At 46.9% G+C, this 26,418-nt stretch overlaps 4 protein-coding genes and 1 long non-coding RNA gene across 5 annotated transcripts; 4 read left to right on the top strand and 1 right to left on the bottom strand.

Annotated features, from left to right (window-relative positions):
* Positions 1 to 2,050: 2,050 nt before the first annotated feature.
* LOC135369480 (uncharacterized) lies at positions 2,051 to 7,720 on the top strand. Its single transcript, XM_064603065.1, has 15 exons — positions 2,051 to 2,082; positions 2,192 to 2,239; positions 2,310 to 2,337; positions 3,468 to 3,562; positions 3,635 to 3,652; positions 3,722 to 3,736; positions 3,811 to 3,843; positions 5,099 to 5,173; positions 5,231 to 5,539; positions 6,029 to 6,166; positions 6,228 to 6,469; positions 6,717 to 6,850; positions 7,036 to 7,147; positions 7,492 to 7,653; positions 7,697 to 7,720. The coding sequence occupies exons 4-15, from the start codon at positions 3,502 to 3,504 to the stop codon at positions 7,718 to 7,720; spliced, it is 1,323 nt and encodes a 440-aa protein (XP_064459135.1). The 5' UTR covers positions 2,051 to 2,082; positions 2,192 to 2,239; positions 2,310 to 2,337; positions 3,468 to 3,501.
* Positions 7,721 to 7,777: 57 nt separating this feature from the next.
* LOC135367959 (uncharacterized) lies at positions 7,778 to 8,203 on the top strand. The gene is made up of 2 exons (XR_010414599.1): positions 7,778 to 7,943; positions 8,008 to 8,203. It is a non-coding gene; the product is annotated as an uncharacterized LOC135367959 (long non-coding RNA).
* Positions 8,204 to 9,007: 804 nt separating this feature from the next.
* On the top strand, positions 9,008 to 11,766 carry LOC135367961 (calcium-activated chloride channel regulator 1-like). The gene is made up of 5 exons (XM_064601051.1): positions 9,008 to 9,262; positions 9,810 to 10,071; positions 10,703 to 10,853; positions 10,905 to 11,025; positions 11,588 to 11,766. Exons 1-5 carry the CDS (start codon positions 9,092 to 9,094, stop codon positions 11,750 to 11,752), a joined length of 870 nt encoding a protein of 289 aa, XP_064457121.1. The 5' UTR covers positions 9,008 to 9,091; the 3' UTR covers positions 11,753 to 11,766.
* A 15-nt stretch (positions 11,767 to 11,781) lies between these two features.
* On the top strand, positions 11,782 to 14,014 carry LOC135367962 (uncharacterized). Its single transcript, XM_064601052.1, has 3 exons — positions 11,782 to 11,898; positions 13,187 to 13,411; positions 13,502 to 14,014. The coding sequence occupies exons 1-3, from the start codon at positions 11,785 to 11,787 to the stop codon at positions 13,796 to 13,798; spliced, it is 636 nt and encodes a 211-aa protein (XP_064457122.1). The 5' UTR covers positions 11,782 to 11,784; the 3' UTR covers positions 13,799 to 14,014.
* Positions 14,015 to 19,201: 5,187 nt separating this feature from the next.
* LOC135368878 (negative elongation factor B-like) lies at positions 19,202 to 25,365 on the bottom strand. The gene is made up of 9 exons (XM_064602425.1): positions 24,959 to 25,365; positions 24,772 to 24,888; positions 24,076 to 24,539; positions 23,788 to 23,890; positions 23,116 to 23,211; positions 22,962 to 23,021; positions 21,595 to 21,748; positions 20,297 to 20,613; positions 19,202 to 19,830 (listed from the first exon to the last, which is right to left on the bottom strand). The coding sequence occupies exons 1-9, from the start codon at positions 25,265 to 25,267 to the stop codon at positions 19,702 to 19,704; spliced, it is 1,749 nt and encodes a 582-aa protein (XP_064458495.1). The 5' UTR covers positions 25,268 to 25,365; the 3' UTR covers positions 19,202 to 19,701.
* Positions 25,366 to 26,418: the final 1,053 nt, after the last annotated feature.

Genomic DNA, 26,418 nt, shown 5'->3' on the forward strand with positions numbered 1-26,418 from the left:
TTAAATATTGAGTTCTGAAACTACAGGTATTAGAATACGCTTCACTGAAGAACAGTCTCGGTGACCACACCGAGTGCTTATTTATATCGCTGGCTTTCTAGATTTCTACGTTGCGCAATGTTATCGGGATACTGGACAGCCTCTCTTCTATAGCTCTCTGGTACAGAAATATATTGTTCTCTACGGACGTTGGCAGTCTTTCTTAAGTTCGACAATAAGTGACTCCATGCCAAGAGGCCAAGAGGGTACAAGTGGCGCTAAGCCTTGGGCAGCGGCGACAGCGACGAACTAAAAACCGCAGAAGTACGTACACCCTCACCTAAGTAGGTCGTGATGTAAACAACACAAGGCAGAAGTAATGCCTCGAGAAGACCGAAAGTTTCATTGGACAAGCAGGCTAGCCTCTAGGTATGCTGAAGAACAGAAATTATGCAGAAGAAATGTCAGCAGAAGCCAACCGCGGCAACTGCAATGCTCAGTAATTTCGTTACCCGCAAATCACAGAAGTATTCTTAATTGCCAATTAGCTTTTGGAATGCTACGAACAATCTCTCTATATCACAACTGATTGCATGCCGCCACAAAATTTCACGCTCAGAGTCAGACGCAGGACTAAAACCGATCGTTGTCGACCATTTTATGTGACGGCAAAACAACAGTATGACAAAAAGTGCCTGTGTTCCGCAAATCACGTGACAATTCGATAGTGGGCTGATGGCTCTGAGAATGCTACATAGTCCAGTTCTCGCCGGTACGTTTTCTTTTTTTTTTTTTCCTTTTAGGTATACCCACGCTTTTGTCAATCCAATGACTACGAAGACAACAACGATGTTAATGTGAACGGAAACACTGGATGCTGAACCGTCTTCTTGCTATACAAGTGTTCTCGCCCTGGCTATATATTTATGAAACAAATGTTAGGATATTGTTCTTTTGTAAATAAACGGTATCTCCCGCGAGCTTGACCTGCTGCCGCCCTTTGTTTATTTGTGTCTTATTTGCTCGTGTCGCGCGTACATGGCCGGGAATCGCGCGTCGTCGGAGAATATTCTCGAAGAAGAAGATAATCCCGGCGCTGGACTCATACCCAACAACATGGCTGGTAAGAATTTGCAAGCTCTCACCTATAGACTCGTTCCCGTTAACTCCGACGCTACCCGGATTTGTGCTCCTCCAATCGATTTGAACCATTTATTGACCAGACAAGTCTATAGCTCACGAAAAGGTAAAGGATATATACTGCAGCTGGCATCACCTTCTTGCAGCGTACACGCATCTGTAGCGTTTCAAATAAGCTCTACTGCAACCGTACTACACTTAGGAGGCGTCGGAGGTCCACCGCCACCGGTAGGGGGCAGCTCAGATTCGAGGGACATGAAGTCCAGGGACTTTAGAGGGACTCGGGAGGGATTGGTGTATTAAAACTGCACTGTAGATATATGGGGATAGTAGAAGCTGTCACTTCTCTTCCCCCCTCCCTCTCCCCGCCCTCACTTTCGTTTCCCTTTCCTTTCTCGAGTTGTGAGTTTGCAATCATCGTGTGTTGTGCTCTTCTGTGCTGTATCCTTCGTTACATTGCCACGATATGTCTACACAGGTATTAAAACTTGCCCCTGCCTCTGTACGCTCCAATAGACGATTTTAAAAAGATGCGCGCGCCACCAAGCGCGTGGCGCAAGGCAGCATGGGAACTTTGAGGGACACTGCTCCGTCGTCTGCTTCGGATATGGTTTATATCGGCTGACGCTGATGCTGCGCACACCGGGAATGTTGTTGTTCTTCTTCTACCTCCACCTCTGGCCGTATCGTAATGCTTGAAGGCGCTCTAAGTTCCCATGAGCCCTTGCGTACTACAGGTGGCGCTTGCTTTTCTAAAATGGTCTATTCAATGTTCGCACAATAAACCAGCAGTTTTCCCACATACCCATAACGCGGGTGCTGCGCGATAAGAGCGAGTTTCATCCGGGAACACCCGAACTACATACATAGCGTCTGATATCTACCCTACCCGAGCGAATTCAGGCACAACATATGTAACGTGTACAGTCCCCTCCTTTACAGACTTCCCGACGTCGACGTACGGTAGGTTTACATGGAGACACCCTTTCCTTAGGGCGGGTTGAACGTTTTTCGTAACGACACTCTGAAGTGGCTTTTTTTTTTTTTTCTTTTTACTTTTTACACTTTCCAGTGGCCGCTGGTTTCTCGGACAAGGACGAGCCGAGCGCACCAGAAAATAGTAAGTGTTGGATGCTCAGGACGCATAAGTTGTATTGGGGTCGTGTCTGACTGGAGTCTAACACTTGCAGTCGTTCGCCCAAGGGACACTGCCGACCGGTAAGTATGTGAACCGGGCCATATAATTTTGTTGCCTGTAGTAGTATGTGAGGAAGGAGACTGTTTTCCCTGTGGCGCGCCGCTCCCTCCCATAAACTTCCAAATGACATCCAAATGTCCTGCTGCGCTCGCATCGAGGACCGTGAGCGAGGCAGAGTGACCAATCCCAGAATCGCTGCGGTCCCGGTTCGAGGAATCGGATGTGTGTAAAACGCCACGTCCTTGTGACGAGTGTATATATTGTGAACAGACCGCAACGTCTCGAAGACGTTCGAAAAAGTGCTTGGACTCCACGCTCTCCGTTTTGCTGTTGCTGGGGACGAGTCGCTGCACTGCGAAGTTTTTTTCCCCTTGCAAGTATAGGTCGTGGCTATATTCTAAAAAAAAAACTGTTGCAAGTGCGGGATACTGTTTATAGGGGGTAAACGCGCAGACACCAATATGAAAGATCCCCAACAACACCGAATATCCTCTGAATGTAAGAATATTGTCCAAAGGAATTCGTACGTCCGAAGGATATCCTCAGAATATCCGTCGGACGTACGAATCCGTTAGGACATTATTCGTACATCCAGAGGATATGCGGTGTTGTTGGGAATAGGAGGCAGACAGGCGATAAGACATCGCTATAAGCGGAACTATTTATCATGAGCGGTGCATTTTGTAGTGCTGAAAAGGTCGCGAGACTTCACCCCAAGATATGTCGAAAACATCTTTACGGTTGGGTATTTGCATCGATGCGAACCTGATCACAGTTAACTGGCTGATAAACACGCAGAGGGTCGGCTTCGCGAATACCGAAACTCCCCTTGTGTTCACATCACGGGAAGCATCTCCACCGCCGAGGCCGCGTTCTTACCAGGACCAATGAGCACAGCTGAAGCGCTCGCTCCTCTGAGAGTTCGAAGGGTCCGTACTTCGAAAAACTACGGCATACAAAGATTGTCCTCTCTTTAATACTTAATGTAATGCAATGGGAGCACGATCTTTATGAACCACAATTATCGGTGTCACAACCTCTTTACCTCTTTCTCTCTTGCTGACTATACGGCGTTTCTCACTGACTACCTGCATTGTAATGTGATGAATTATTCCTTGAAAAAACTCTGTTCTGTCGATTTGCTTTCCAGGGGGAAGAACTCGAGGAAAATTTGCTGCAGTGCCATGATTTCAATAGTGCTTTTATCGTGCATTGTTGCCGTTGTGTACTACTTGACCAAGATAGGTACGGAATTCGGTTGCTTCGATAACGTTGTCAGGTAGTTGTCACTTTTTTTCTTAATTGCATTTCTTACAGACGAACGATACGAAAACAGTGAGTATCTTACTTTGATTACTATGCATCGGAATGCCTACAGTTCTAAGTGACTTTCTTGTCTTATAGCCGAACCATCTCTCGGTAAGAAATCATACATATCTTGTTAATAGGAGGCGCTTCCTTGCGACGTAATTTAAGTCGATGTTCTTACGCAGAATTTCCGGTAGCAACGACACACAACGGTCATCGTGAGTACTGACACGTTCGCAGACAGCACTTATGTCAGTGATGTCAACGCCACCTGCATACAGAAAGCCTGCTATAATGCCGTCTCTCACTACTTTGGGCATGTAGATTCGTACACTTCAGCCAATCGCCGCACACAGTTGCAAACACAGGCTTTCTGTGTGTCTACCCACGCGGCTGGCGGCGGCATGGCTCCATAACTGCTGCCGCAGAAAGCACGCTGTGATAGAAGAACGCTTTTCGCAGGGTTCTCGTAAACCTCGCTAAATTTCTACACGGAACAGGTACAGGCGTGTTCCCCTCTAGTTTATCTAGGGAATGACATATTTTTGAACGCCTGACGCGATCCAGTGGTTTTTGGCGAATTAAAGTTTGCCAAATTTTCAATACATGGGAGTCTATGGGGGATGCAACAAAATCTCTTCTCTCGAGACCGCCCGCTCGCGATATTTACGCCAAAGTTATTTCATTCCCTACAGTAACAGTCCAGGAGTCGATTGCAATCAACAAATTCGACAAGCTTACTGCAGTTTTCCAGATCCCTACGAATGAAAATAATGGCCTTGTCGTTTGCTAGCATGTTTCTGTACGCTCGCGGCGATTACATTACCTCCTTAAAGCGCGAAGAAAGCAATGCGAAGAAAACAGTTTTGCGACGGTGCAGCCAACTCTTTCCGGAAGCGAACATTACCTAGATCGTATGAGTCCGCCTTAAAGGGATGGTCGCATTCGTTCGGTGGCGGCGGGGTCGATCTATTTCGAAATTCGTGTCATTTTATTCCTCGTATACCACTAACCACGGTGTCGAAAATCCCACGCGAAATGGTGGCGTATTTTGACTGTTATTCGATTAAATACATGACAAGAGCAGCGCCGGATGTTGAGAGTATGTCGGAATTCCCTCTCTGGAAAAAGGCCTAAACGTCATTCCTTACACCACCAATCAGAGCACGACTTTGAGAGAAAGAATGCCTTGACTATACGGCGGCACCCTTTCTCCTCTGAGCGCTACCCTCTCACCCCTCCGGTTAGAAAGTGACGTCATGCCACCGTAGCCTCTGCGGCTGCGGAAGGAGAGTTTATCTTTAAAATTCCTTTCTTTAATGTCTAATATCGGCCCATGCCGAACATATTGGTATCGGCTTCATAGATGAGTTTCCGGATGGGACCGTCCCTTTAATGACTATGTCACGTCGATCAAGCGACGAAGCTTTTCATTCTCTTGATGGCGTTGATGTGCTCTGCCTCGTTTAGCAGGTTATACTGCTCCAGTCAAGACATCGACACCACTGAAGCACAAGCCGAGGGTCCTCCAACACAAACGACTCCAGGGTAACTACATGCAGACACGATCTGCTGTGACGTCATCCTTTTGAATGCTGGCTGCAGGTAAAGAGGAAGACTCCCCTGTGACATTGCTGGACTCCGACGACGACTCCTTCCCGTCGCATACGTTGAAGGGTGGACGACACGAGCAGCACGCCACCAGAACCACCAAGCAGCACGCCACCAGAAGGACCCATCGTACGTCACGCAGGTCTTCAAAGCCACCTATCACAACCACCACCACCACCACCACGGCGCTGCGAAACTCCACCATGAACTCGACGTTGGAAACGCATGAAGAAGGCGGGAACCAAACGACGGAAGAGTCAAGTTCGGACGGTGCTTCCACAAGAAAGAAGACCTCAAAGAGTGGTAGGTCTTTAGGAAGAGAAGATATGGGTTACTGGGATAAGGTATCTGTTTCAGCTGAGTTACTGACGTGAAATTTAAGCGATTGGTGTTTCATATCCCGATGTTGTTTCCGGACATGATGATCTGTGTTTTAGAATACGCTTTCTCAAATGGCGTTGTGGCGTTTAACACATGACAGAGGCCCTACTCTTTATGCTACGTGTCTGTGGGGGAAAAAAGAAAAGGTTTGGGAATAAGCTATGATAGATTGTGGTGACTAAAGATGGGCACTTGGCGTGACAGACAAAGCTTAGACATGTGGTAAACTCCCTACAGAAACGTATGCGCCTCATTATACGAAAGTACTTGGTACAGGAGACGCCAGGCGTTGGCGACACATGATAGGCTTGCGGTGCTGCGTTTCAGGGGACCTGCCCTGAAAGACACTGAATATTACATGGAAATCCTTTCCGTTATTGTATATTTCCTTCGTTTTCCAAACTCTCGCAGCTGAACAGCCACGGATATTAGTGTGTGTCGCCAATGGCATCGCTAAAGCGGACCGCTACCCACCGCCGGGGCTCTGCAATTACGTCATCTACGCTCCAGTAGGCTACAAGAGGGGTCTCCTACGGCACAACGGAACTGGTCTGTTCGCACCTTCCCATTTTCATCACCTTCTAACGACCACGTGCTCTACTCACGGCAGGCTTCAACGTTTTCAAGGAGCAAGCTCGAAATAGCAGGACTTCCAGGTGGGGGATCGGCATGGTACCATCAGACGTCCTCGCAGCAGGAACTGGTGTAATGGGCGACGACGCCCCGAAGTTTCGCGAGGAGGTACAACGCCTTATTCGGGAGTTCCGTGTTGTGGGATATGGCCTCTTGGACGTTCACATCACAGCCATCGATTACATTGACACCATGAATGACTACTTGGAGTTCTACAAGGTGAGTAGAAGGAGGGAAGCGAGGAAAGCGAGCTTCTCTACGAGGCACTGGTGTCGTACAGAGAAGGTGCCTTGTGTGAGAGGTTCGTTGTTCCATGCCTGAAGCAAAAGCATCATGTTGCGAGTGGCCGCTTCTACTCTGTGTTGAGGATTTCATAACGCTCGCGCCGAGTACTGAAAATGGGAAGAGAACAGAACCACTCGCTTAGACCTAACTGCGTGGCATCATTTTCATGGCGTGTTTGCAGTATTTCAAGGCAACGCTACAGAAGATGCAGGTTCCTCAAGATGCATCCACTTTCCTCCTCTTTGGAGTGCGTGTTCTCAACATGATCTACTCACACAGGGACACCTTTCGAGACAAGATCCGACAAGTTGTCAAGTAAGAATGTCCTTCGCGTGCACAGTCTGCAATGGAAACGTCCATGGTTCGTTTATGGCCAAGCCGACAAAAAAACAAAAAAAAAAAACAAAAAAAAAAACTCGAAACTGTCACGTGACTTCCGCGTAGTTCCCGGGTGTAGCTCCGACGATTAATTAGAAATGGTACAATACCCTTCGTTGCAGATATATCGACATCTTCATCTACCAGACGCACGTATCCAAGGTGACGAGGAACTGTCTTAGCGTATTTCCTTCGAACAGATACTATCCTGGGGCTGATGACCAAGACTCTCTCGTAAGTGTCATCGCGAGATATTAGAGGAAAATGACGTCATGGAAATCGACACAGCACATTCAGCGACATCTCCCGTCGTGTTTTAGCTTCGGTCTATAGCGACTACTTAAGAACTGAACTCGAGTACACACATAGAGCCAGGGAGGGACATGTGTTTGGGAAAAGTGCTGAAACGGGACATACGCCTTTCCTGTACAACGGTTCAACTATATACAAAACTTTTGGGCTCCTATATGTACGGTCCAGGATAGCACATCGTTCTGCCAGATGCTTTCACAGTCCACGTAACCAATGGATGAAATGGTGCAATCACATGTGAGGTTCCTTTTCTTCTTCGTGTACAGGACGATGCGGTACGGACTCTGTCACCTCCTATCTACGACCGAGACGGATTTCACGTTGTCATCTCGCTCACGTTAAGCCTTCTTCGCTTCAACATGAAAGGAGCGGACCTGGAGCAGATCCGAAAGCCGTGCAGCAACATGACGTCTATGCCCTTTACAGTGGTACGTCAATCTTGTTTTCTTCTTAAGCGGCACTCGACGTTAGCCAAGTCAGAACTTCCGATATTGAAACAACAGAGACACAGAGCGCTAACGCAATATTTCGTGGATGTCTGCGCAAGCAAGTTCGAGGGAGTCCTGGGAATAATAGCGTGCTCCGCCTTTTACAGTATTGTAACTCTAGCGGATTCAGCGAAGACATCGAGGACGAGTTTCAGATCGGCTTGTACCGCTATAACACGCACGAAAGTCTAGTGGACACCTTTGAGACTTCCGAAGTGATCGAGTTCAAGGTGAGTACAGTATAATGCACACAAGAGAGATACACTGACACGTATACCTTGTGTATGTGTCCAGATGGAGGACGTACTACGAGAGCTGCAATACGGTGGTGTTCACGTGGGCTTCGCGGCGTTCAACCTGGAGCACGAGGACGCTAAGGGACTGTGCGGGAAGAGTTTCGCTCGCCTCAAGACAGTTTCCAAGTTCCTCAAAACTTTCACCTGAGGAAAAAGCCGGGATGTCCGTTATAATAAAATGTTGTGTCGTCGTATTGCTGTGTTCGACTTGTTGAGGGGAGCTCCAGCACCATGCTGAGGGCGATTTCCTGCTCTCTTCTACCCACTTTTCGTGCATCGCTCGTACATCCCTTTGTGGCCAGATTTGTAACGCGGTACTAATGGCAACACGGCCTAGCGCTCGGAAATTGCTAGGTCGGCGCCCGGGTTGAATCACGTGACCGTTGCCGCCCGAACATGAGTGCCAGGAATCTAGCGGTCGCTTGGATCACACGCTAGGGGCATCGTGGTCGCCCGTCTTCGGGTTCCGGCGTCTGCTAAAACCACGTGAACTTCGACGTGCAGGCCAATGAGGGCACTCGCCACCGTCGCAGTGCGGATGTGACGAAACCGGATATAGCTGAGTAACCCGTTGCTCGGGATCTGGCCGACCCGGGAGGCCCCACCTCTAGCTATACTACGGGGCCCCCATTGTATACTGTGTATGGCATTACTACTAATAAAATTGAATTGAATTGAATTGACCACAAAATGGACAAAACTTTCCGTCGACAACGGCCGAGAAACGGAGAGGCCAAATGCAAATATTTCGTAACGCTTATCATATATTCGAATGATAACGCCGCACTCTCCACACTTCAGCCCCCTGAAAGTCGGCCTATCTGTAACTGTCAACAGCGCCGCCTGAGTCACGTGATCCCAACGTCTTACCTTATAATTCTTGCATACACTGAGCAATATCAGTCGTCTACACGGATACTTTTTGTATACAGAAAAATGCGGCGACACTTTGACGGAAAGGAGCGCCGTACACAAACAACTGATAAGGCTGTATAGTCATGTTCCGAAGTGCGAGCCCATATACGTACCTGTTATTACGATGTAGGTGAACGTCTACGTCTTCACGTGTAAAGTTATTCGTTATGTATTACTCGGCGAGTATTGGAGTTTTGTGTTCAGTGCTGATCATCGTGTCACTTCGTGCGGTGAAGTCGGAAGTTACGTTGGAAAAGAACGCTTATAAAGACGTCGTCGTCACAGTGGCCGGCGATGTTCAACCAACGGACGTTGGAGAGTTCTTCAATCGCCTCGAGGTCAGTTCAACCGCGCGTATGAATCAACTTGGTTTCACACTTGTATATGTCTCAATATCAGGGAAATTATTTGCCAATAATAATTCGAAATTTAAAATTGTTTAGCTTTGGAGATCGAATATTGCATTTTCCCTTATTGCTTGAAATAACTCTAGCGTAATAAAGTGTTGGCTATTTGTGTTCAACTAACTCTTCTCTTAATGTGATGTTATGTTGAAAGCATGCATTCCCTTCGGCTTGACGTTCACAATACAATTTGAATCTTTATTGTGCTTATAGTGACAAACAGAGCGTCTTTCTGAGATTATGTTTGAACCTTCGCGGGTAATTTCATCCATTATTCGCATATGGATAAATAAGTTGTATAAACTAAATATGTATTTGCTCACATATATAGAAAAATAAGCAAAAAATACACGGATGCGCACGGCAAAAACGAATCGACTTACTCTAGAAAACGAGTGTGGCGTTGAATGCTATGCATGTTCACCGATTATACATGTTCTTCAAAACCGCGAAAGAACAAAGACAGTTCACGATAATGCAGGCGCTTTTGAGAAGCGCATCGAAGGCACTCTTCAAGGCAACGAACGGGCTGTGGTACTTTGGAGAGTTCAGGATTGTGGTACCTCCGGGATTCCAAACACCGCCGAGCCTGTTGCTTCGAAACGCTACCTGGGAACTATTCACCGATGCCGACGTCGTCGTGAACAACGGTACGGGCACCGACGCTCGTCAAAGCGGAGGCTGCGGGAGACCCGGTGGATACGTTGTCCTTCCAGAGGACGACGTCTTCTCTACGGACATTGGTAAGGAGGCAGGAAAATCGGCACTTTTTCAAACGTGCTCTCATCGTGTGAGTTGTATACACCTCTGAAAACACTGTATAGAGGTCGCACGTTCAGTACTTCGATAGTAATAAAATAAATTTATAAGAAAAACCGCGAGAATACGTGGACTAGGGCACTTTGCATCAGCGACTTCCCTCAAAATTCCAGGAGTTTCACAGCATGTGAGGATCACGGACACTGGGGGTTCACGATTACCACTGACGTCATGGCAGTCATTCATTGACGTCACGACCACGGAGAGTCGCGAAGAAAGCAAATTCAGCGTGGCTTTTTTTTTTTTTGACAACATTGTTGTGCTAACCACAGCTCGATTACCTTTCTATGTACTACACTCGCGAAACTTGGATCTATTTATCCTCGAAGGACGCTAAGCGAAATAAATTTAAGATGTCAAAGCCCAGAAGTCCAACCGACCTAGAGTCTCATAACTCATAAGGCCTAATTATTTGATAGACACACACAGAGAAACCTGCCGCGTGCCCGCCGAAATAGATGCACAGTGCAGGCCTCACGGCTCCACACAGATTACCATTCTATTCTCTCTATTTCCGATTGGACAACGTATGTTTCCATAAATCATCGTATACAGAGGCTGCGGCTCGAAGTCTAATTCGACGATGGGTGCAAGTTCGATACGGGGTCTTCGAGGAGACCGCCACGGCTCTAAGTCCCCAGTGGTGCTACAAGGACGGCCACGTGTGGAAGCCAACGGGATGTTACTCAACGAACGCAACTATAAGGTATAGAATTATTCCCGCGGAGAGGTTGAACCTCACGGGTCATTTCTGCAGACGTTTGGACTCAGCTGGTGATGGTGTGCAATGCACGGAAGAGGACGTCAGCATCGAGAATATCTTTCAGAACGGGGTTGGACCAGCGTCTTCTCTATTGTTCACCAGCACATCACGTGAGGTATATTTATCGCCGTTCTTAGTACTCATTGCTGTCAACTCGTTGATCGCCCAGTTGCATATCAAGAGTGACACCCCCCGACTTAAGTTCTCGAAGAAAGGACCGCAGTGTGGACAGGCTTATCGAGTTGTGTATGATGGCGATCTGTACTCCACGCATTAGTGACCAATGCATTTGGCTAAGCAGGTTGGATTGTTGAATTAAAATGTTGTTAAAATATGAAGCGACAGGCGTACTGTGTAGCTATACGTCTGATGATGTTAAAATGACCTCGTAATGCACACAGAGCACAAAGTACATAGTCAACAAGACAACGCAACCTAGAGTAAACAAGGCCTGATCCAGGCAACGTACCAGACGTAAGCCAATCACGAGGTGCTTTCTTTCGGCAGTAGCTATAAAGACTAGTCACTATCAGCCGCATAGACAGTCACTCTTTAGCCATAGGAAGCCTATGTTTGAGGTCTTCTGCGTCGACGGGCTGAAGCAGACGATCTTAGCCTAGATCCCGTTAACCACGTGAAGGGCTGTTGAATTCGAGGTATTCTCGTCACCCCCCTAGGTGGAGCTCTTGTGCGACAGCTCTGGCGACCATCTGCACATGCCATTGGCGCCAACGAAGCACAATCTGATCTGCGACGGTCAAAGCGCGTGGGACGTCATCCGGACGTCCGAGGACTACAAGATGACACAGTTCGTAAGCCACTATACTATCCCACCACTATGAGAGCACTAACCCCTCTTTTTCGCACACGCAGCATGTTGGGCAGGCTGCGGACGACACCGCCCACGACTTTCAACTACGTCATGCCGAAGGAACACCATTACATCTACCTCATACAAAAGTGTGATTCAAGAAATGGCTCTTATCATGTAAATATAACTCGCAAAATGAGCTGCTGCCTTTGGGATGCTTTATGGAGCGAGCTACATGTAGGTCCGTCCGTAGCCTTATAGGACCACGTGTACCGCCAGCGATGTCCCTATAAAGCTACTGCATTTAAACGCATTTGATCACAAAAAGTTTTTATTGTGAACCCACGTGTTCCACATGTCCACGACATTCGCGTTTCAAACGGCGCGCGTCTGCAGATCGCGGGAAGTCCGTCATCAGCTTGTGTGACGTCACTTCTGGGCTAGAGTCGGACATGTATGAATAACACCATATTTCACGCTCGCGTCAGAACTCATACTGATAAGCGGAAGTCGGCGTAGTATACCGAGGACTTTTCACTGAGGATATTGCGGTGCGAACATGAAACAGGTGAGCTCGGAGACGATCGCCTGCGCTGAGCTCTCATTTGCGTGCATGACTTACATCATAATCATGTCACTATCGCTGCGGCTTCCTTAGCTGCAGAGGGAGTGCGAATCTTTAAAACTCGCGGAAGAAAAACTTGGCCAAGTTGGCTGTGAAGCGGTGCCCAACCTTACCGTACCGTACCGTACGCACGTTTCCGGATGCGGTAGTCCCTTTAATGGATCCGAGTAGGCCTCTCCCTGTTTGTAAACAAATGACGTCATAGTGTTCGACAGCGCCACCAATTTGGTAGAGTTGAACTACGCTAGAAGCTAGAGAACAAGGTCGAGCCCGAAAGCCGCGGTCTTGAGGGGGTTACGATGGTCCCTGAAAGGGACGCGACCTTCGGTCGTTCGTGGAACCCTGCCCTCCCCTTCCGATTTGTTTCGGTTTTAGTCTGTCTACCAACGTCACGGTGACGTTTCTCGGGTAGAGGTCTATTGCAAACTGTCTCAACTGCAGAACTATAAACAGTCGCCAAGCTGCGACTTCGAACCTTTCCGAGAGCAATTTCGTGGCACGACAGACAATGCTTAGAAACTTTCTCACGAAGGTCTTGAAACAATGGTGCTGCGTGTTTTTACATTCTGCGTTAACGCTGCGATGCAACTAGCGCTGTTCGCGCATGCGCAAGCACAAAGTGAGCGCTGCATTCGCTCTGCTGCAGATCCCTGTGCACGTATCCCGCTTATACACAGCATAGACCCAGTTGCTTCGCTGTGCTAGAACGTGATAAGAAGTGACGTACCACGCTAAGATGTTTCGATTTTGAACTGCAAGTTTCTTCAGTGCTCCTTTAAAAAACCATACAAAGAAAAAGTTTACCTGTTTCTCACACAGCCGTTGTTCATATTTCTGCAGAAGATAATGGCGGCCGCAAACGAAGGGTTTCGACGGTTTATCGTCTTCAGCGCTGCAGAACAAAGATCGTGGAGGTTGGCCCTTTTGTATGGCGAGACCACTGAGGTACTGCGAGAATTTGAGGCAGGCGACGTGTGGCATGAGTACCTCAAAGTCTTGGACAGCAATGTAGTGCACCGCTGCAACGCCTCAAGCAGTGAAAATGTCTTCCAGGAAGTCATGAAGGTGCCAGACGGCGAGTAACTATGTGACGATACCGCTTCAGTTTCCTTATTTCGTCGTCTGCATATACGTCCTTTACCTCTATGTCCGCAGGTGATTCCAAAAGCACTGCCAACCACAATCGTAGCGTTGCTTGATAGCAGTATGCTGAACACGGAAGCCATCCAGAAGTTAAAGACCCAAGAGTACCTTCGCCTGTCACTTGTGCTTTTCGACGCGGGCGATCTACCGGGCACAGTTCTGAGCAACGCGCCTACCAACACCAAACTCTTCGTTGTTCCTTCTCAATTGGACCAGGAAGCCATGGCAGCGTCTATTGACCTTGCTTTGCACAACATTCATCACAGTACCGCTGTACTTTACGGAGATATTACGAAGGTAACACGTTAACATATCTCACGCTAGCTCCCATTTTTAACGTGCCACGTGTCGTCGCAGTTTCGCAAACGACATTTTGCGGAAACGGAAACGCGAGCTATTTACGTAAGAATCCTGACATGTACAATTATTTTTGTTCGTAATACATCACTCACTAAATGCAAATACACTGTCACTGCGAACAGCCTGTGTGGCGTCTGCTAGCCAAGCAGCCATCTTGTCGTCTGTTGCTTCAAAAGCTGAAGCGGACTTTTTTCACAACTGCTTATGCGTGTGCGCCGCGGCGCGATGACCTTGCGGACGCCAGACAGGGTTATCCCCATATTCCAAAAGCTCTCGCGCGCTGGATGTGACCGACGGGACTGGGGACCAGTGGGGACACAGCGTGAACTTGTCGGACCCACCCCAAGACCGGCTTTGACCTTCTGTGCATCGTGGGTTTCATACAGCTTGCAAATACAGTGTGACGCCGTTTATTTGAACTCGAAGGAGACCGACGATGTGTTCGAATAAAGCGGAGTTCGAACTAAAGGAAGCCGCTCTGAATGAACGCTTGATGCGTTGGCAACGCATACTAGCTGCGTCCGAGGCGCGTCATAGCTCGCTATGCCTTGCCACGCGTTCCCGGCGGAATATAATGGCGGAAATATCAGATGCTCATTCGTTCCAGAATATTTATTTATAGGCAAGCGTCAAAACATCTCAGAGCCTAAAATAAATCTGTTACATGTGCTCGAGTTCGTATCTTCAGTCACGACCACGTAAATAACGATGTTAAGCCCAAACCAATCGCGAACCGCGCCAACTTGTTTACTGTCCAATATGGTAGTACAGTGCAATCTCGTTAATTCGAATTTCGGAGTTCGAGGAAATATGGAATCGCTGCCTTTTTGTTGGTTGTGATGTCAACAGGAAGGGTCTTCATCCCCGTAAAACAGCGAGGCTTGCTGGCTTAGCCGACGACGAGCAAGCGGCATCGTGTCGTGCCGGTCGCGTTTGCGCACACCATTATGGTGATTCGTTCCTTGCTTATCTTCCCTCTAGAAGTATCGCGTTTATGAGAAATGGACTTCTAGTATTGGAAGTAACAACGAAACTTGTAGTAAACAAACAAACAAACTTAAAGGTAAACACTCAGGTAAAGGTGTCCCTCACACGCTAGCGCTGCGCGCTTCCGTGCAGACGCGTAACGGACACGGCAGCGCTATCTCAAATTACCCGATGTTTCCCCTATAGAAATGCACATGGTCCTGCGCACCAGTTCGAATTAACGAGATTACACTTAGTACAAGTGGAAAGCACGTGTCCCCGGGCCACTGTGCGACTTACTGCCACGTCTCTGTAGGTACACCAGAAAACCAGTACAGAGCTGGGTGATGGCATGAATGGTACCTTCAGTGTTGAACCATCAACGAACGGAACTCTGACATTTATCGTCGCCTGCTCCAACATCTTCAACATCGCCGATTCAGATGTGACGTTTGACGGGAGGAAAATGCGTTCTTACCGTGAGAAGATGTCCATGTTCGCCACACAGAGGAAGCTTCAGTCAGTCAGTATATGTTCCATTGCTTATGCTAACCCCGCAAACGAACAAGTGAACATTTTAAGGATTACAGATGTCCCATACAACATGGTCGTACGTCGTGTCCGCTACGAAAAGCCGGCTGAAGTGTTCCGCAATGGCCAGTGTCAGGTATCCAGCCAATGAAATCCACATCGCATTACGAGGATGGTTTGACCGGAGCATGGTAACAACAGTGCACTAATCATTCGCTCAAAAATGACGGCAACAATGATTAAGTACACTTCCATATACAGTGAACCCTCGTTATTATGACCATGGTCGTTCCCGGAAATTCTGGTCATAACGCGGAATTGTCATATTAACGGGATTTGCAGAGGTTTCACTGCATTGTTCCCAAGGAGTATGGTCGTAAAGCGCGTATGTCACATTATCGGGGGTCATATTAACGAGGGTTCACTGTATGTAGTGCGGCTATCAGGAACCTCGGGCAATACATGGTGATCTATGGATACCTTTGGATCTAGGGTCTTGATCTTGTTTTGCTCGCAGGTGCGCCCCTTAACAGATAACACCCCGCAAGTGTTGTTTGCAGAACTTCTCAGTGGAGGGCACAACATTACTGACATCAAAGTCACTGCTCTAGTTTATGCATCTGGTTTTGCAATGCAGCAGCAGCAGACTGTTGAACTGCGAGACGACGGCCTGCTTGGTAAGCCGGACAACAAAGTGATGCTGTCTAAACCTTACACTGCTCAGTTGCAAACAGTGTTACGTATGATCAGTACTACTTGCAAGTCATGGCACAATGACTTTGAAGAATGCCATTGAGAAAAAGTTACCCGAATAGCATGTTCTCTTTGTCAACAGAGCCAGATATCACGAGGGGAGATGGAATATATTCCACATACCTTGTACCCGAAGTCATGACTGCAACGTGGTACACTGTCATAATACAAGTGACTGGTACACTGGTCCCATTCACTAATTTTACGCACAAAGACAGCGACAGTGAAGAACAGTTGGATGTGCCTGAAAGAGAGTTCTTCAGGGAAGAGATGGTTGGTTCTTTCTGGTCAGACAGCTTGCCCACCAGCAGCAAACTTGCTTACCCACTCAGGAAAATCTACGATTTGAAAGTGACAGAGCTCAGCTACCCAAACGTCACCTTTCTGTGGACAGTACCACGCGGGTTCAGCACTATGAACGGTAACTGCAGTACCTTATTTTTCTTTTTTTTTGTAAAATAGGTCAGTCATGAGCCATTCTTGTGTGTACTTCCCTCGACATTCTCAACCAGAACCACATTTAAACAAATCCGAGACTGCCATCATAATACTTGTGCAGTTTTAATCTTAGTGCTGGGCAAAATTTGTGACGTCCAATATGGTAGTACAGTGTAATTCAAATTTCCGGATAATTCAAGCTCGTACTCAGGTCCCGGCAAGGATGATCTGTATTTCGATACGGGGAAAATGCCCAGTAATTCGAGATTGCACGGCCGGCACCCCCTTGCTCGCTGATGACATGTCAGGGGCACCTTTACTTATTAATTGCTTATTAATTTACTTATTACATAGTAGTTTACTTAGTACTTATAACCTAATTTCTCACGAAAGCAATACCTCTGCCAGAGGAAAGGGGAGCAAGGAATGAACCCCCCATGAATGAAGGAAGGAGTTAATAGTGTGTGCATATGTGATCAGCACAGAACGACGCTGCTTACTTATCGTTGGCAAAGCAAGCAAGCCTCTTTCTTTTTAAGGGGATGAAGACCCTTCTTGTTGACTACACATCAAAGAAAAAGACAGTAATTCCATATTTTATCGAATTGGGATGTCGATATTCACATTCGTGGGGTTCGCGATTGGGTTGTGCTTTACATCACAAACGCTGCTCATAGAGTCATGGCTGAAGAAACAAACGCAACCGTGTATAAATAAGATTATTAACGTGCAGCAAGGCCTAGCGAGCCGTCACGTGTCTCCGACACAGCTAGTGTGCGCTGTCAACGCATCAATCCCTCGTTCAGAGCAGCTCCTTATAGTTCGAGCAAATCTTCGACTTTGAATTAGCAGGACTGCGCTGTATCGTGCATAGAGCCCTCATAAAAATGGTGGAAATTCGCAAAGTTCAAACCGCTGACACTGTAATTATTGCTCAATTAATTCGCGTGGCGCTTGGACTAAAGTGTAACAGTGCTTTGTTCTGTCACTTGCCAAAAGCTCGAGCACATCTAGAAAAACGAGAACGTTTCGTTTTGTGCAGCCCCAGGGTCACTCACGCAGCTGCGCTACTCCGCAAGTATCCAGGACCTGCTGAAGAGCGACCAGTTTTCCAAGCTCCCCGGCTGGAACCTGCCGCTCAGCTCTCCGCCGCAGAAATCTGGATCTGCCACTGTCCAACTACCAAAAGTTCAGAGTGATGCAACAGACACGGTCTACTACGTCGCAGCACGCACTGTCAGCCATTCGCACCGCCAAAGCAGGATATCGAACGTCGTTCAAGTAATTCCCAACGTATTAAGGCCTACACCCACAGCTAAAACAACTGCAGAAGTTTCCAATGTGTCGGAATCTTTCACAGCTACTGTTGACGTTCCCAATATGTCAGGGTCCTCTACGACGGCAAGCAACGAGGTCGCGACATCGAACCTGACGGCTCCGCCTCCTAGTCCACCTCCGACGGATTTGCAAACTCAGGAACCGCCAGGACAAGCTCCGTATCTCGGCCTGTTCGCAGAACCGCGGTTTTATTGGCTCGTTGCGGGGGTTGCTGCATTAATCGTCATTATCGTTCTGATAAATATCTTGTGCTGTTTCGCAAGAAAGAAGCGTGCAAAGACCGTAATGCAGAACCAGCCGCTGCAAACACTGTGTAGGGACGTGGCCACGTCCACGGCGGACATTGAAGCTTGCCACGACAATGCGGCCTTCGACACCGCCTCTCTCGACTCTCTAAAACCAGGCATATTCAACGATATCAGTTCAAATGGAAGCATCACGCCCATCCGAACTCCTCTGCAAACGTTTTCTCACGTTCGAGGAGACGCCAACACCAAGCCCCACGAAAAGATCGTCACACCGACTCGTGAAGTCCAGCCGAGGACATTCACGAGGACTCATCCCCTGTACAGAAGAAGGCTCCCTGGAGTGGGAAGCCCAATGGAGCTGCTCAACTCTGGGTCGTCACCGGCAAATTCGACGTGCGATTCCGTGGGGCAAGCGGATGATCGAAGTGGAATTGAGAACGTCAGGAACGCACAACTCCACAGGGAACGCAAGGACAGTGGGCATTATTATGACCTGGGCTACCTGTGAACAGTGTAGGAAGTTTATTAGTGGACCTCACGAGGGTCACACCGAAACTCGTTAGGACACTTCGCCCCATTGGGCACGTAGAATTCTGCGTGGTGAAATAATGTTTACGGAATATTATTTGAAAGCACACAGAAAGGAACTGCCCAAGTGTTCCGAACACCGGCGTATTATTCGCTGGAATCGCTAACACAAAAATCTGTCACCTTGGACTGTGTTACGCATGTGACCGTAGATTGTTTGTTATTTCAAATCACAGTCATGGCTGTTTTGGCTGTAAAGCATGTTGATGGCATCCATCACCTTTGGTGTTCTTGGTATAGGTTTTGTGTCACCATGCCCATAATGAGATGAGCACTAAGGCTGTAGATGATTTCACTTGCTTATGCAAAATGTGTCTAATATATCAGCACTATTATCATCATCATCATCTATACAGAGGTGAATGTGGTCAGCCACAGCAATATATTAACATGTCCATGTGCACATTCTATTCCCACCTGTACTCTACTACTCCTAATACCACAACCTGTACCAACTTGTTTTGATGAAATTCTGAGAACCAGTCGTGCATCAATGTAAGAAGCGTCATTTAGATCGCTGCTTTACTGTATTCAGGGTCATAATGTACAGACTAGAAAGAAGAAAAAAAGAAGAAAGAGGGAAGAAATGTTGAACTTCCACCATCGACAGTCCTTCTAGTTCATTCACTGCATCATATTTTACAGTTTTCAAATCATAGGACATTCATGCTTCACTACAGCATACTGTCTAACATGTAAAACAAAACAAACACATTGTGCAGCTCAACATCTGATAGACGAAAATCAATTATCGAAAACGCGCATTATTTGATATTTTCCGAATTTGAAGAGCAGGGGCTCAGGTGTGGCAAGAAAGAAAAAACAAGGACGTTCGTTTTACAGTTTAGGAAGCTCACGGCTGTCTTGTCTCTCCCAAAATTATACAGTGTAGCATTTGCTTCCTTGCACGTCATTGTCACTTTGAGCCATAGATGTAAATGAAATCTCCTTCAGAAAAAGGGAAACCGTCCCATTCAGGGGCCAACAGTCTCACATGGATGCTGGAGCAGGCACACTCAGTAACGGAGAGTCCGAATTTTCCGGCTCACTGGAGGCAGGCACGAGGTCTCTAGCTTTCTCTTGCAGGGCTTGCATTGTGGGCCTCATGCCCTCATTTGCCTGCAAAAAAAGCAGAAGGCCACTTTGGAGTGCGCATACTTCAAGATCTGAAAACAAACAAATAAATAATGTGGACAAAATGTGCAGAGCAGACTAATACCCCTGCCACACAGGCAGTTTTCAATGATCATTGAATTCAATGGTCATTGAACATGCGTGTGGCACCCCCAAGCAAGTAACGTGTCGAATTTGCAAAAAGCATTGGATCCAATGCTGCTTGAAAGCTTGACACGTTACACCCTAGATGGCGCAACGCGCGTGTTCAATGGTGATTGCTTTCAATGATCATTGAAGAGTGCACGTGTGTCAGGGGTATAAGCGATGATAATGCAAATTTGGGGGGGGGGGTAATACGGGTTTTACCCTAAAACACGGGGCCCTATTTGTAGTGCACAAATTCCGAGAGGTACTCGTTGTCATTATGCATAATCGAGGGGTACTCTGCCCACCACTGCGAGCAACCCACCTGTGCCAGTGGTTGCAGCGCCTTGAGCAATCCCTGGAGGCGAACGGGGGGCAGCCTAGGATGGACGTGCCACAAGAGACGTAGCAGGTGTCTCACGGGGCCACCCCCCGTAGATGAGCCGCTGGGGCCGCTGAGACATCCCAGAAAGAACTCGTCGAAGACGACGGTGCAGAAGTCCTCGTGGGAGAACTCCTCCGCCATGGGAAGAAGGTGCCCCACCAGGGTGTGAAGGAACGGGTCCTGGTAGGCACGCTGCCCTTCAGCTCCCGCCAGAGTGCCCAGAACGCGCATCACGCCGATGCGGTCCCTCTGTCGTGCTGGGAACGGTGCAAGGACGAGTCAGGATGGACATATTCCCCGTTGTGTTGTGCAATAAATGTACTGCAGTCACATACAACCTAAGAACACTCTGTTTAAAGGGACGGTCGCATCTGTCCCAGTTGATTCCGGAGCTATAGTGTCATTGTATTTCTCGTGGACCACTGATCATGCTATCAAAACTCAAACGCGAAATAGTAACCCAATTTTACTGTGTTTGTTTAATATCTAAGCTCTTTTCTGATGAAAAAAAAAAGTGCCAAGTAGATCTCCAGCCAATGGCAAACATAGTGGTATCGATGAAATCAAACAACTCAGGAAACTCAGGTGCTTCGATACGATGGCTATCTTTGAGAGAACCACGGGACAATGTGGTTTCGCTTTTCACCACGAGAACGCGACCAAAGTGGGGGCGCTGCGCGTCCTCAACCTCCGCGTGCCATCCGTTGTGGTCATCCCTGATTCTAATGTGCACCCCTTATTGTAGCAAAAAAATTTGAAAAGTGTGCGTGAGATTCGAGTAAATACAGTAATTCCACTACATTTCCTGACGTTTGTAAGCTGGACACGAGAATAGCTAGAGTAAAACGTTGCACCCAACCCTTCCAGTAACCTTCAGCACCTACTAGTGACTAGAAAATAAGGAGAGCCTGATGTTTTAGGGTATAACCTGGTTCTTCCCAGATAAAACCCAACTTTTAATCCAGCAAATTGCCCTCACTGAGATGTCTGTAGGAATGCACACTAACTTGTTTTGCAGCAAATGCAGTTACATCACTGTTTGTACCAAACCAGTACAGTTAGTTTGAGTAACTAAGAACAATTTCTCCCCAAATTTAGCATACTGCAAGTTTTTTCAACTGAATTCGCGTGAATTTAGAGCACATGTTTTCATCCAATTTTTACTGCCCGAATTTAGAAGAAAAAAAAAACATTTCCCGCAAACTTCAGGCTATAAAAATAAAAATGAGTCCACTCACATATGTGAAACGTGTAGTAGATGGCCAGAACGCTAGCCACGGCATTCTCTTGGATGTAGGCTTGATATGCATCCGGAGGTGGTCCAGAGTGTTCGATGGTGGTGATGGCAGTCTCTCGATCATCAGGCGGGAGTCTAGCATTGAGAGCACGTACCTGACGCAGAAAATCACATGGGTCAGCGAGGTAACCCTAACTTTACAAACACGCTTCTATAATTAAACTATTATTATTACTTTATTAAACATTTATTATTATTAAAACTATTCTCCAAGTTGAGGCACTGAGACTTGAAAGATACCAAAAGGATCGGCTGAAGTTTTTGCAAATGCAATCACCCGAAGAAAAGAACCAAGCAGTGATGCCGCTCTCCGCAAAAATTGTCTTCCGCACACAATGGACGGCATTTACGTAATTATGTATTAGCAACTAAAAGCATGAGCCACGCTCAAAATTCCCTCCACTGCTCAAGCAGGAAAAGGCAAGGGTATCAGAACAAATAAAAAGTGTTCATCGAATTTTATTAAATTAGTATATATGTATATAACTCATACGTTACCGTATTTGTCCGCATATAATGCGAGGTTTTCTACCTCTAAATTTAGTTGCTAAAAACGCATTCGCATTATACGCGGCACTTTGGGGCCGTAGCCCCACGGCCATCGCAGACCTTTGTGATTCTAGGGTTCCGTGTTTCCGGAGTTTATCGCTACGCAGACACGAGGGCATCGTATCTGCACAGCGATAAACGCCAAAAACATGGAACCCCGGAATAGGAGGGAAGGTTCATGGCTACGATGTTTGTTTCGTATGAGGACTGTTATCTCATACGAAATAAACACCGTAACCATGAACCTACTCCCCTGCTCCTTCTCCTATCTGTTCTTCCCTGCCCCGCGGTGATTGGTCTACGGCAGCGCAAGCAGTGCGTCACGTGACAACGAAACGCCTGAGAGAAGGCGCCAAAGGCACCAAAGGAACGTGAGTCACTCCGTTCCACGTGTGCTGCGTTCTACAGTTGTGTTAGCTCTCCCGACATGTGCGTTGGTTGAACGACGCTATTGACGCTGTCGAGGAAGTACGACGTGAACGAGTCGAACATTCGCCTTTGGCGTCAGCAGCGGGCATCACTGTTCGCTTGTGGGCGGATAAATTCGTGTTCAATAAATTTGTCACTCAATCGTGTTTTTCTTATGGGAGATCACTGAAAAGCGACTTCGCATTATACGCGGGTTCGCATTATATGCGGACAAATACGGTAAATACCTGCCTGTCAGGTAACTTCATTTCCGCACTTAACTAGATATGCTGTGCCAAGATTTTGGCAGCGGTTTTCTTTACTGCAAGTGTAATTATCGTGCCAACTCACCTGGTCATCTACCATGAGAGACATGAGTGCTGGAATGAATTTTGTCATCAGCTGCGTGTCCTACAGGACAGAAGTAGGTTACTTGTAAACATACTGCAGTGCATGTAAACAATCAGCACACGCATATACATATAATGGGATCTAATCAACTCACTAGTTTGGGTTCCTTGTACTGCTGCCCGCTGATCATGTCCCATGCTTGCAGGCCCAGTGCCATCATCCTCAGCACCAGTACCAGCACTTGATTGTCCTTTAGCATGAACAAACGACATGAACATGAAGGGAAAATATCTGCCCAAACCCGTTGAACTTGACAGACTGGAAAACCTGAGACAGGGAGGAGAGAAGACGACACACACGCGATATCAAACGCAGCAGATCCTTTTTTTTAGATTGCGCGTGTATCATAGACTTCCTACTTCCCTGGCTCAGGTTTTTTTTTGTCCATCAACACGTCCAGCTCGCCTGCACCCTTGCCAGTCGCAGGACTTGCTGTTCAATACCATCATCATGATTCATCACTGATGATTGCTCATTGTACAAAGACCATGTTTCAACCAAGGTAGCCTGAAGAGTGTACCAGCTAGCTTTGTTTAAGACAAGACTTTGTTTGTTTGTACAAGTATCGACTCTAGGAATGGCTTGATAGCCAACTAGCTAGACCGTGGAAAGATTTGATTTGAGATTTGAAAGGACGTTGAAGGCTCTACTGCTATTTAGCGCCATCTGTTTTCCGTCCGAGGTACAGTGCAGGATATACCCGAACAACTGATTATTCTTGCAACTAATCTCATTCTTAAACGATAAACTGCCGCTCTGTTCTTACCCTGGGCAAACCTTCGTTGTTGATGAGATGGTTGATGATCTTCATTGCGGATTGAGCCAAGAAGTTGATTGCGTATGGGTCACACAGTGTCATTGAAAGGTCCCTGTAAAAGAAAGCAAAACTTGATTTATCTAAAATTGCTACTAAATCACAACTCAATCTCCATTGATACTAGGCCAGGAATTAGTACAACTATAGTTATACCTCTCTTTTACGAGATCATATGCCTTTCATATACTAAGGACCATAAAACTGAGAGGGGGTAACGACGACAAACGCAATGCTAACCCTAAAACCTGCTCCTGTCCCCTCTTGATGCTGTCGAGAAAGCCCTGCAGCTCCCTCGACCTCTTCGTGTCAACATTTTTCTCGCGGATGCAGGCATCGAGACACCACGTGAACTTGTGGCACGGGTCGACTGCAATGATGTCCTGCACTTCCAGGTCGTGCAGGGCCATGAGAAGTTCCACACGCAGGGTACAGTAGTGCACATTTCGAGTTCGCAGGAAGAGGGTCCGTAAGAACTGGAGCACCATGTCGTAGAGGACGACATTCTTGCCCACCATGAGCAGAAGTTGCTGAAGGACCTGTCCCTGGCGACGCTGTTTCGGTGACGGATTGAAAAACGATGTTTCGGGGCCACCTTTCGTGTCCCACAGTGCAGCTTCTTTTTCGCCGACGTACTGGGCAAGAAGGGGAAGGACTTCGTCTCCGAAGAGACTCTGGTGTTCTTGCCAGATCTGACGTTTCACCTGCCGTTGGAGTGAAACGAACCTTTTATTCGCAAAGCCAGACATTCATTTCAGTATCCCCTGTACTTTTTGGAACATTTTAACTCGTGTTTATTCATCAATCACAATAATTTATATAATATAATACAAAACACAATATTTTATGTCATTTTCCCTTAGAGCATTTTTTTTAAAGCTTGTTGCGGATGAATTTCACAGAAAGTTTGAAATACCTTCGGCATAGCGACATTACCTGCACATCACATTCCTTGTATAACACCTTGTCACTGACGAGTTGCTTCAAGTACTTGTCGTCGACATGATCCATGTTTTTCAGAATGCACATGACGACTGGACGCAAGGACGGCACCTTCAACAGTCATGAAATGCTATCAAGCACTGTCGATGCAACAGAACGCTGACAAGGAGACCCGACTTACCCGAATGACAGGAAAACTCTTTTGCAGCATTTCTTTCAGCTTCCGTTCTTTTTCGCGACCTTCATGTTTGCCTAAGTTTTCGATTTGTTGTAGCAACCGTTCTTTGAGTTCCTCGAGTACAGACGTGTGAAATTCCAGCCTACAAACTCCATGAAGGTCCAAAAGCGGTAACATCGGACGCAGCGACGGCAACAAAATGCCATTTTCTTCCTGAAATTCTTCAATAGCACGGAGAGGATCGGAACAGTTCGTCAGAGCTTCTCGAAGGAACTCCTTCCCTGGAATTCCAACTTCTTCGAGACCGGCCATAGCGGATTAGGCTTAACAATTGTTGACACAGGAGGATGAATTTTAAAAAAAAAATGAAAAGTGAAGGCGCAGCCGTAAAGGTAAAACAATCGATGGAAAAAAAATGGGTGGTTTAGCACGACTCCTTGGGCTGTTGCGTCGGCAGGAGACCAAACCGTTGCTTGATCATGATCCTGTAGCGCGAATACTTGTCGTCTGGCGAGAATCGCGACGGATGCGCCGAAACCGTTGGCTTCCCGGCAGGACTTACTGGTTTCAGGGTGTAAACTCGGTTGCCTTGGTCGTCTAGGTAATACATCAGATACATTTTACAGGATTCAGCTGTGCGGAGTAAACCTGTAAAGCTTTCAGAAGCGTCACACAAAGATCAAAAGCCAGAAAGCTAGCGCACGTGGTACAAGAAAAGACAACACAGCGCTGTTGTGGCCAGACGACGTTGGCAGTGTCAGGAAATCTCGCTGAAATTGAAGAAACTGTTTCGACCGTGCAACAATGATGCAATTAAAACACGACTCTTTACGACTTTTTTTTTTTTTCGCATGGCCGTAATGGTAGATGTCATAAATTTTTATGAGCGGACACAAACTGCTTATTTCTCTGTTCGTTTTGTTCATCGTCTGCTGCTGTTTGCTTCGGCCGCCTGTCAAGCAGTGCTTGTAAGCGCGGTGAAAAGCAAATTCATAATGGGTCCATCACATACATTTTTCATGTGTGATTTACATATGACCTATATATAGCTATGAAAATATGGGTGGGTAACAAACATCATCAGCACGATAGTAATCCATATTAGGAAGAACAATATATCAGGGGAAGAGGGGCATGTGTGCTGATGTGCTGATCTGCGAGTGATCCCCGAAGTAGATTGGTATAAGTTTTTGATTTGATTTCAAACAAAAAATCTAGAGAGAAGGGTTTCTTTTTCCACACTTCACTGTTTTTTCGTCGGTTCTTTCACAACACATGAATGTGAACACATGTGAATTAAATAAAAAAAAAGAACTGTACATCGAGAACATAACAGAATGCAAACGAGCTGGTATAATCCAGTCTAAGGCAACATTTCCCATTTCCCAACATTTCTTTGGGAGGGTCCTCATACACGTCCTCGCAGTCTCTTTTTTTTTTTCTTTTTTTTTTTTTTTCCATAT

This window comes from Ornithodoros turicata, chromosome 9 (assembly GCF_037126465.1).
Source record: "Ornithodoros turicata isolate Travis chromosome 9, ASM3712646v1, whole genome shotgun sequence".
Taxonomy (NCBI): domain Eukaryota; kingdom Metazoa; phylum Arthropoda; class Arachnida; order Ixodida; family Argasidae; genus Ornithodoros; species Ornithodoros turicata.